The 11205-nt window shown below is 32.6% G+C and overlaps 1 protein-coding gene and 1 long non-coding RNA gene across 2 annotated transcripts; one reads left to right on the forward strand and one right to left on the reverse strand.

Annotated features, from left to right (window-relative positions):
- The first annotated feature begins 1442 nt into the window (after positions 1–1442).
- Positions 1443–2137, forward strand: LOC140177390 (secreted RxLR effector protein 161-like). Its single transcript, XM_072210483.1, has 2 exons — positions 1443–1937; positions 2078–2137. The coding sequence occupies exons 1-2, from the start codon at positions 1443–1445 to the stop codon at positions 2135–2137; spliced, it is 555 nt and encodes a 184-aa protein (XP_072066584.1).
- A 5755-nt stretch (positions 2138–7892) lies between these two features.
- On the reverse strand, positions 7893–10790 carry LOC112720082 (uncharacterized). Its single transcript, XR_003162044.2, has 2 exons — positions 9388–10790; positions 7893–8256 (listed from the first exon to the last, which is right to left on the reverse strand). It is a non-coding gene; the product is annotated as an uncharacterized lncRNA (long non-coding RNA).
- Between the last annotated feature and the right edge of the window lie 415 nt (positions 10791–11205).

Consider the following 11205-nt stretch of genomic DNA (forward strand, 5'->3'; position numbering starts at 1 on the left):
CATATTTTAAATAGGTGTCCAACAAAGAGTGTTCGTGATAAAACACCAGAGGAAGCTTGGAGTGGAAAGCGGCCTTCCATCCATCATTTCAGAGTCTTTGGGTGTATTGCTTATGCCCATGTACCAGATCAATTAAGGAAGAAGTTAGATGACAAAGGCGAGAAGTGTATCTTTATTGGCTATAGCACAGACTCAAAAGCATACAAGTTGTACAATCCAGTATCAAAGAAAGTGATCATCAGCAGAGACGTGACATTTGACGAGAAAGCCATGTGGGACTGGGACACAAAGACAGAAAAGCATCCGATTGTAATTTCAAATACATGTGATGATGAAGAAGAAAGACAACCGGACGCAACCGAACAACCAGAATCATCTAGAAGACCTCAAAGAGAGAAGAGACTACCAGCTAGATTAGCAGAGTTTGAAGTTGGCAATGACAACGATCCGTCCGATGAAGAAATCATAAACTTTGCTCTATTTTCAGATTGTGAGCCGTTGAACTTTGAAGAAGCCTTTAAAGACAACAATTAGAAGAAAGCAATGGATGAGGAGATTCATGTCATTGAGAAGAATGACACATGGGAGCTGACAGATTTACCAGCAGATAAGAAGCCGATTGGAGTAAAGTGGGTTTACAAGACTAAGTACAAACCTAGTGGTGAAGTTGATCGTTTCAAAGCAAGATTAGTTGCAAAAGGATACAAACAAAAACCAGGTATCGACTACTTTGAAGTATTTGCTCCTGTTGCTAGATTAGATACTATTCGTATGATCATTTCACTCTCGGCTCAAAATAAGTGGAAGATACATCAAATGGATGTTAAGTCTGCATTTCTAAATGACACTTTAGAAGAAGAAGTGTATGTTGAGCAGCCTGTAGGATATGAAGTTCTTGGAAAAGAAGATAAAGTTTATAAATTGAAGAAAGCTTTGTACGGCTTAAAGCAAGCACCAAGAGCATGGTACAAGAAGATTGATTCTTATTTCATTGAGAATTGTTTTAGAAGATGTCTGTTTGAGCATACTCTTTATATCAAGTTCGTTGAACCTGGAGATATCTTGATCGTGTGTCTTTATGTTGATGATTTGATCTTTACTGGGAACAATTTGAAGGTAATTGCAGAATTCAGGGAGGCTATGATAAAGCACTTTGAAATGACAGATATGGGCTTGATGTCTTACTTTCTTGGCATTGAAGTGGCTCAAAGAGATGATGGAATTTTCATTTCTCAGAAGAAATATGCAAATGGTATTTTGAAGAAATTTCAGATGGAGCATTCAAAGCCAGTTTCTACTCCAGTCGAAGAGAAGTTCAAGTTGCTGAGAGAAGATAAGGAAGAACAGTGAATCCTACATATTACAAAAGCTTGATTGGAAGTCTAAGGTACTTAACTGCGACTAGACCAGATATTGTATTTGGAGTTGGTTTGCTTAGCATTATGGAGGAGCCTTGTACCAACCATTTGCAAGCGGCAAAGAGAATTCTTCGATATATCAAAGGTACTTTAAATGATGGAATTTATTATGAGAATACTAATGAAGTAAATCTTGTTGGCTACACTGATAGTGATTGGGCCGGAGATATAGAAACAAGAAAAAGTACTTCAGGATTTGTATTTCATCTTGGTTCTGGTGCAATTTCATGGTCGTCAAAGAAACAACCAGTAGTAGCACTATCTACAGCAGAAGCAGAATATATAGCAGCAGCAAGTTGTGCAACACAAGCAGTTTGGCTAAGAAGAATTCTTGAAGAATTGAACGAGAAACAAAGTACTCCAACAACAATATTTTGTGATAACAAGTCAGCTATTGCACTTTGCAAAAATCTAGTATTTCATGGAAGATCGAAGCATATTGATATTCGGGTTCACAAAATCAGAGAGTTGGTGAATGAAAAAGAAGTTGTGATCGAGTACTGTCCAACTGAAGAACAAGTTGCAGATATATTTACAAAGCCATTGAAAACTGAATTATTTTACAAATTGAAGAAGATGCTTGGAATGATTAATTCTACAAGTTTGATTTAAGGGAGGCAATGTTGATTAAAAATTTTAAATCAACTTGCATTTATTAGAATTTTCATGAAGAGTTTTTGAAGTCAAAATGGTCAAAGAAGAAGCAAAGTTTTAGTTGAATACAATAATCATCAATTGGCTAGATATTGCTAGAAGCTAATGTTGGAAGCTTGAAGATTTTTGAAGAACATTCAAGAGAGTAGTATACCTACAACATTCTACAACATTGAAGAAATTCAAAATCAAATTGAATTGAAATTGGAAGTCAAGCAAATTAGAAGATTATGGAAACTACATGAATACAAGTTGAAAGAAGATTCATGAAACCAACTCATAAAATAGTAGTCATTACAAAATTGAGTTGTAATTCATAAATTATTATTTTAGTAGGAAGCATTGCCTATATAAAGACACATATGCCTTGTGAAATGTAAGTGTGTGTTCCATAATGAAATGTGTATGTTTTGAAATGTGAAAATTCTCTTCCTTGTTTTATGAGTATTAGTGAGTTTGAGAGATGAAAAATATGATAGTGTCATTTATATGAGTGAGTGATCCTAGGGCCAATTAGTTGTGGGTATTATACTTACACAGGGTGCTTCGTACTCCTTTTTCCTTCTTTCCTTGTTCATTATTTTATTTATAGTTGCCATGTAAAGTGAATCATACTACTATGTAAATTGTGAAGATTGTTTTCCCAACATTTTATATTTTGTCATTTCCATATGAATTTCCTGTTCTATGATCTTATTTCTCGGAAAGCAACAATTCGCTAAATAGATATATAACATATTAGGTGGAGCCATCATTATTCAATAATGAACAAAATTGTGTTTGTTTAACGTAGTAAAAACAAATAATAAAAAATGTCATTTTCATCTAATAAAAACGGCAGCTTGTAACTATCATTTTAAACAATTAAAACGTCATTTTAACTTAGTAAAAGCGGCAGTTTTAAACTATTATTTTTAAACAATAAATACTACCGTTTTAAACAACATAAAACACCATTTTAACCAATATAAAAATGCCATTTTATTTGGGAATAATGGCGGTTCGAAACCGCCGTTTTAACCAACCAAAAAGTGCCGTTTTATCTTAAAATAACAGCGGTTTGACCTGCCGTTTTGGTTTTAACCAACAAAATAGTGCCATTTTATCTGAAAATAACGGCGGTTTGAACTGCCATTTTAACCCAACTCAAAAACCGCCGTTTTGTCCAAGTGATTGTAGCGGTTTTTTGAAAACTGCCGTAATAACGAAATGACACTTCAAATTATGGCGGTTTTTCTTGAGTGCCGTCCAAAATAATTTCAAACCGCCATAATAACCTCAAAAAAACGGCCGTAATTATCAAGTTTTTTGTAGTGTGGTATGTAGTGGGCGAATGGTTATTTTGATTTGATCTTATAGTTGGTCGAGTTATAACAAACATGACCGACTTATAGGTATGTATAGATCAGAAAGTTATAGAAGTTCTGATACCATAATATGAAATTATTTCTCTCAAAATTTTAAGTTGATTGAAGGAGACACATAAATAATTATATTTCTAACAGTATCGTTACGATTCGAATATATTATTATTGTATTTTGAATATATTTTTATTGTATTTTATGTTGTCATATTTTGTAAATTCCACTTTATGTTACATTCTATGCTATGATGGATGAGTATATAACTATATATTATCCACAAAGTATCAGAAAGGTGTTTCTCTTAAAAGTTGGGATAGCTTGACTCATTTAGACCCGCTCGTTTATGTCTGTTCGGGTTTAAATAGGAAGCTAAATATATATTAAGTATTCATCGATCATTGAAGAATCGTTTTCTAATCTTTTTCTACATATTATTAGGTTTAGAGGATGAAAAAGAGAACATAGACATGAGATAATAATAAAAGTATTTGATTCTGAATTACATCAACAAGTTCATAGTTATAGCGCTAACATGACACTTAAACAATTATAAGGTCCTAAATCATTTCTATTTTTCTTATCTTCAAACAAAATTTTAGGATGCAAGAAAAAAAAAATACAAAAGAGTCTAAAGAAGAGGTAGAAGATTCGAAGAAATAAATTAATCTCATATGACAAGAATATTTGAGCAAATTGAATGGAAGGTTGCCTATATATAATTCAAGGAAACAACAATCTTGTTTCACTTAATTACCGTTCAATGTTTTGGCTAGTTATTTATTTATTTATTTAATTTTATATTTTTTATTTTACTTACCTTGAGAAAGGGAATGATTTTGAATCGAGGTCATCACTTTTGGTTTTAAAGATGGATTTTCATTTTTTTTAAATTATAGAAGTTTTTTTTTTATTTTATCGTACGAATTTAGACGAGTAAGAATACTATGGAGAAAAAGAAAAAATGTAACACTACATCATATATATCTTGATTTAGTTTTTAAGTATAATGAAACCTATATTATTCAATAAGAAAAGTATGGGGAGTCAATGTAATTGCTCTACAATATGTACAATGAGAATAATTTTGTAATTAAAATCAAATGATAATTAAAGTAATTAATTATTATTTATTTCAAATTTCAAATTCAAAAGAAATTAGGATTCTTTATTTGTTGTTACCTCCTTCATCTAACTCCCTTCCTCCTTTTGACCTAGCAGAAATCCCCTCCCCTAATTTGACCGAGCAGCCATCGAAGAAAGCCCCACCACCGACGCTGGAGAACCAACCTCCATGAAGGCCGCTGCAACCTAAGCAGTCGGCACTACCCAGTCGGTCCTCCCGCACGATTGGAATCTACCCTTCACGCTTGGTGTTTACTGCTGCCATCGTCTCGCGCGCCTCCCTCGTGCTACCTCAAGCGTCGGTCGTCGACTAGGAGCTCCCCGTCGCCGTCGTCTAGCCGCCAGACATCCGCACACCCGCGTGGACCTGTGTCACACCATACTCATCTCTGAACGCCACGTCTTCTTTGCGCCACCTGTGGTCTGCCGTCAACGAATCCAACGCCACCGTTCTCTTTGCCTGATCGCGATGCTTCTCTTCATCCCCCTCTTGGACTACAAAAAGTCAGTATAAAGCTATCGTTCTACTCTATAGTGTATGTTTGTTTGACACCTAGGTTTCAGATGTTCTTTGATTTTGGGTCTAGCTGTTTAATGTGATTGATGTTAGATTTTAATTGCTGTAAATGCTATGAACTACTAGATAGACCAAATATGAAAGTTCAATTCCTGATTTTGTGATTGTTATTAGCTTTTTGAAATTCAAAAATAGTTATAACTCAGCATAATGTAGCTTCATGTGAAATTGGGTGCGAATCTAGGGTTCAAGTACTATATGCAGTAGTTATTTTTATGGACAAAGTGGATGTTTATCTGTTTTATGCCATTGCTTTGTTGCTTGATTTGCTAGATTGTACATGCACATGTTCCGTAGGTTTCTTTTATTATATGGTTTAGATTGGATTTTGTTTAATTTTGGTTGAATTGAACTTGAATTTGAGTTAAGCCGTTTAAACATGGTATTCAATCGAATGCAGCTTCTTCTTACACGGAAACTCTAGAGCTGCGGCAAAGGTTGAGCATTTGGAAGTTGCTCTTTTTCTGTTTAAACCATTAACCCCATTTGACTGCATAATTTAAAATAGTTGCATGAAAAAATTGAGATATACAGGATGTGATGATGGAGACATTAGCCAAAGATACAAAACTATTCAAGTAAAGAGCATTCATTACTTATTTATTTCACTCAAAACTAAAAAAACTTAATGGATTAATCATCTGAGATAACAAAAATCAAGATTAATATAGGACATGTGCGTTACACATGATCTTTCCTTTTTTTAACCTCTACTCTAATAAAAAGAACCATCTTCACTCTTCATTCAAAAACACTCTTCACCGTGGTATTATCCCAATTTGTAACTTTATTGTACAAGGAGGACTTACTGGAAATTTTGGAAGAGATCTACTACTTTAATTGAAGATAATTTATATTAGACTCTACTATGGACAAAGATAAAAAAATTAGATGTAAACATTATATATGTTAAATTTGGTTGATTTAAATGTTGTATATGTTAAGCCATTTAAACATGTTGTAAATGTTATATATGTTGCTTGAAACTCTTTAGAGTTTATAATCTCGTACATAGTATGTATGTATGTATTTATTTAGTCCAACTTTTTTTTATCTTGCATGTATAAGCACAAGACTTGGCTTCATTGAACACCTTGTTCTTCAATGAGTAATCATCGATGCTCCTATTGATGAATGTCGCAGCCCCTGTAAACTTGTTAGTATATTCTATTAAATAACAAAATTGGTTATTGATATTATTATTATTAATATTATTGCTAAAGTTTTTTATTAAATTGACAAAGATATAGTAATTCCAGCATGTGATTTTTATGCATGTGCTTTCATGTCAAAATGTTTATGATGGTTGGCTTAATTTGTGTGTGTTGAATTAATTTGGCTGCTTAGTGAAGATTTCTGCAATCACTATTTAGTTCATCGTGCCGTATATAATTAGTCATTTTGTTTTGAATTTGTGTTTATTTGAGAATGAATGCCATACAAGTTTCGGATCTTATTCAGGTTAGAAGTGATGAGACAGATCTTGGTCATCAGGTTTGGAATATAGTTTAATTTTATTTTGCCATGAAATGATGTTTATTTTCAACTTTTTCTTAACCTTTATTCTTATAAAAAGAACTATCTTCACTCTTCATTCAAAAACACTCTTCACCATGATATTACCCCAATTTGTAACTTTATTGTATAGGGAGGACTTGCTGGACATTTTGGAAGAGATCTACTACTTTAATTGAAGATCATTTATATTAGACTCTACTAATGGACAATGATGAAAAAATTAGATGTAAATGTTGTATATACTACATTTGGTTGATTTAAATGTTGTATATGTTAAGCCATTTAAACATGTTATAAATGTTGTATATGTTGCTTGAAACTCTTTAGAATTTGTAATCTCGTACATAGTACGTATGTATGTATTTATTTAGTCCAATTTTTCTTTATCTTGCATGTATAAGCACAAGACTTGATTTCATTGAACACCTTGTTCTTCAATGAGTAATCACTGATGCTTCTATTGATGAATGCCAGAGTCCCCTGTAAACTTGTTAATATATTTTATTAAAAAACAAAATTGGTTATTGATATTATTATTATTATTATTAATATTATTGCTGAAATTGTTTATTAAATTGACAAAGATATAGTAATAAACTAGATGGTCAGTTTAATATGGATTCGGATGGTTACTTTTACAGACAAAATAGATGGTTGTTTTTGCCACCTGATAAGTATGTCATGATTGAAAGATATTCTAGTAATACATTCAGACAAGTTCAGAAAATGAATGAACAATCACATGTTAGTCCTCATCAAGTCTCATGAACAAAACCTCAATACTCCAATTGGTGAATTATTAGCTCAACAAGCATTTTTCATTGGAAAAAAATTCATGTATATAGGTATAATAAACTGGATGGTCAGTTTCATATGAAATTGGATGGTTACTTTCTTAGACAAAATAGATAATTATTTTTTATGCCTAGTAAGTATGTCATGATTGAAAGATATTCTAACAACACATTTAGCCAAGTGCATAAAATGAATGAGCAACCACATGTTAGTCCTCGTCAAGTCTCATAAACAAAACATCAAGACTCCAATTGGTGAATTAGTTCAACAAGTAATTTGCATTGGAAAAATAAAATCCATATATATAGACATAATATATTGAATGGTTATTTAAATATGGAATCGGATGGTCACTTTCTTAGATAAAATGTATGGTTATTTTTTATGCCTAGTAAACAAGTCATGATTGAAAGATATTCTACCAACACAGTCAGCCAAGAAAATGAATAAGCAATCACATGTTACTCCTCATAAATTTCCAAAAACAAAATATCAAGACTCCAACCAGTATATAAGTTCAATAGGCAATTCTATTGTAATAAATAAACTAAAATATACTACTTTTTCTTTCTGTAGACATTTTTAACATGTGGTAATTCTTCGCCAATCGTCTCTCGTGCTAGGTGTTGTGAATGGTGAAGTCACTTCTTTACGTTTGTTTCATGGTATATTGCGGTGTCCAAGTTCATCTTTGTCTTCCAAAATCGAAATCACTTGATCAATCACCTGATCATCTCAATTCAAGGCGCATCACAATATCAACAAGCGCACAATCTGTCACAATCGACCAGCAACACTAGTTGTCCACTACAAACACCAACAAGACTCCTAAATTCGCGTGATTCATGACTAAATTACGAGTTCATTAAAGAATTTAAGAAAGACATACACAAACACTAGCTTAATTGGAGCTTTAAAATGACACAAAAAATCAATATGCCCAATTGTTATTAATATGTATATAAAAAAATCATGTTTCTAAAAATCCAACAAAATACAAAAAAAACATTATTTGAGTTCAAAACAACCATCCAGATATATTTTAAAGTTATCATCTGTCTTATGTGTACTAATTAAATCAACTCAAATAGGAATGCATCAAGATAACCACAAGCGCACAAAGCGTCGTAGTTGTCCATCAGCACTTATAGGCCGCTACAAACACCTAAGAAAACTACTTAAATTATGTGGTTCGTAAAAAAGTTATCTAATTCTCAAATGAAAATAATAATACAAAAATACATAATTGAACTAAACAAAGGCTTCAATGGGACTCAAAGACCAATTTGTGATCTGTTGTTTAGAAAAAAAAACAAATAAAATAACACTGAACAACAAAACAAATATGAATTATTAAGTCATGAAAGAATGAAGAAAGTAAAAAAATGCAAACCAACACAATCATATAGATGAGATACCAGCATATGAAAATCATGATATTAATCAAATCAAATAAACACAATCCATTTACTTCTACAAGCAATACAAGCACGTTAACTTATTAGATGAATTATCATAAACTACCATAAGAAATGCCATACACTTAACTTGATAAGCATTAAAAAAAATCAAAATTAATTAAAAGTGATCACAACGTTAGATTCAAACAAAATCTTATCTAACAAATTTATAACTAACAAAATCTACATGATTCAAACAAGCCAAGAAAAATCAAAACAAACACAAATCAATTGTTTGAACATCAGGACCACTGTCCTTACTAATTCAAGCATGAACAAAATTTTCCGCACTAAAGAAAACACCAACGCATCCATCAGGAGCATCAACTTGAACAATACGTTCCAACAAATTCAAACCCCTACCATGGTGTTCAAATTTAGAAAAACAACCTGATCAAACCCAGCTACAAATTCTACGCATGAACATCAAGTTACAAGTAAAATAAAATTCATCAGGTAAGCATATTCGTTATCCAACCTTATCAGCAGTGGGAGATGGTGCCGTTGCGGCAAACAGGGCTGAGCTGTTCGCTGTTAACCTCAAGAATGAGATGGAGGCAGAACGGGACCACAAGGATGGTTGCTGCCGGGGAGAGAGGGCCGAGCCACTCACCAGAACACGCGACCGAAACGACGACGACGGGGCTTGAACTGCGACACCGACGGATGAGATGGAGACCCGCGATGGGAAGAAGGCCACCGTGAGAGAGGAGAGGCGTGTTCCGCAGGCTGAAACACGCATGCAAGAGAGGCCGGTTGACTGCGACAATCTACACTCCGATGGGGCTGAATGTTTGGTTGAGAATGGGGTGGATCGGAGGCTGAAAAGTGATGAGGGAGATGCGGTGTCACTCGGCAGCACTGCGGTGAGATGGTTATCGGAGCTCGCGAGGGAGGAAGTAAGAGATGTGCCGTCATTTACAAAGAAGGGATTGAGTAAAATTTGAAATAAGGATTGGATGGTTAGAATTAAAGTGAAGCTGGGAGTTTTGTTACACTACTACACTAGGATAAAAAAATAGGTCCATTTTTAATTTTAACTTAAATTGGGTCAAATAAACAGTCTATTGTACACATTATATAGATACACTATTGTCTCGCTAGCGGGATTCCAATAGATATCCACTATAAACTATTGTGAAATTTTCACTATAATCATCAGTTGATTACTATCATTAATACACAGACAAAGCAAAAAAACTAAAACCGATTCTAACGCCAATAAGCGAAGCTTAATCCCAAACTTCTAAAACACTAAGGTAACCCAAGCCTGAGTCAAAACCACCAAAAATGAACTCTAAATCAGAGTTCTTTTATTACAAATTTGTAATTCGTAAGAATTTTATTAAAAATAATTTTAATAAAATAATAGAATAATTAAACTTATAAAATATAAAAATAAAAAGACTTCACTATTACATTCTGGATCATAAAATTATGATCCTATTTGCTACATTTATTTGAAAATGATTTCATCATAATAAGTTTTCACTACATTTGATCGTAGTTTATTGCCAGAGATAGATTATTTATATAGAAAAGACTCACAAAATAATAATTATAATAAAAAAAAATCAACACAACTTACTAATATACTTGCCATTACGAAAACCCTAGTAGTAGAATATAAAAAGGCATCTGATTTTGCATTGCTCCAGTAATTCTTTCGATTGTAAAAGGTAGACTAATTTGCATCTTTCAATACACTCATGTAAGGTTCTTCTCCTAGCAGCAATAATATAAGATGTAGTCCCAAACTGTGTGGGAATTATATGATAAAATTTAGCAATAACAACACAAATAATTACTCCAATCAACAACATTGCTAGTGCTCGTGTCATACCGACAGTTCATATAAACATATTATTTCTCTTTTCTTTTTGGTTGTAATCATAAACTATTTATATACACCGGATTTTATACATGCTTAAATATCTTTTTTAATATTATTATATGCTGTATGAAAAAGATATAAGATATTCTTCTCGTAGTTAGCGTCCCCTTTCCTGTATTAAGAGCTATATAGATTGTCGATATAACCAAAAATAAAATATTCTTATATAGTGACAAATGTTCTCTCAGAATAATTTATTATTTTGATTAGCTTTATATTGCCTCTTGAGTTGAATTAATTTTTAGAAACAGTCCTTATATAATATGGTACTTGATTGTGTAAAAACTTATTATATGATATATTGGACATCACATGATGTGAAATGTAAAATATAGGCCGCAAAAATGTGAAGGTAAAAAAAAATATAGAATTATAGGGATGGGGAGAGTCATGTATTGGTAA

This window comes from Arachis hypogaea, chromosome 2 (genome assembly GCF_003086295.3).
Source record: "Arachis hypogaea cultivar Tifrunner chromosome 2, arahy.Tifrunner.gnm2.J5K5, whole genome shotgun sequence".
Lineage (NCBI taxonomy): Eukaryota > Viridiplantae > Streptophyta > Magnoliopsida > Fabales > Fabaceae > Arachis > Arachis hypogaea.

Excerpts from the sequence above, each read along its gene's own strand:
- LOC140177390 (XM_072210483.1), top strand. The coding sequence starts at position 1,443 with ATGGAGGAGCCTTGTACCAACCATTTGCAAGCGGCAAAGAGAATTCTT. Across the intron at positions 1,938-2,077 it reads ACTGTCCAACTGAAGAACAA|AATTTTCATGAAGAGTTTTT; the intron begins GTTGCAGATATA and ends TGCATTTATTAG.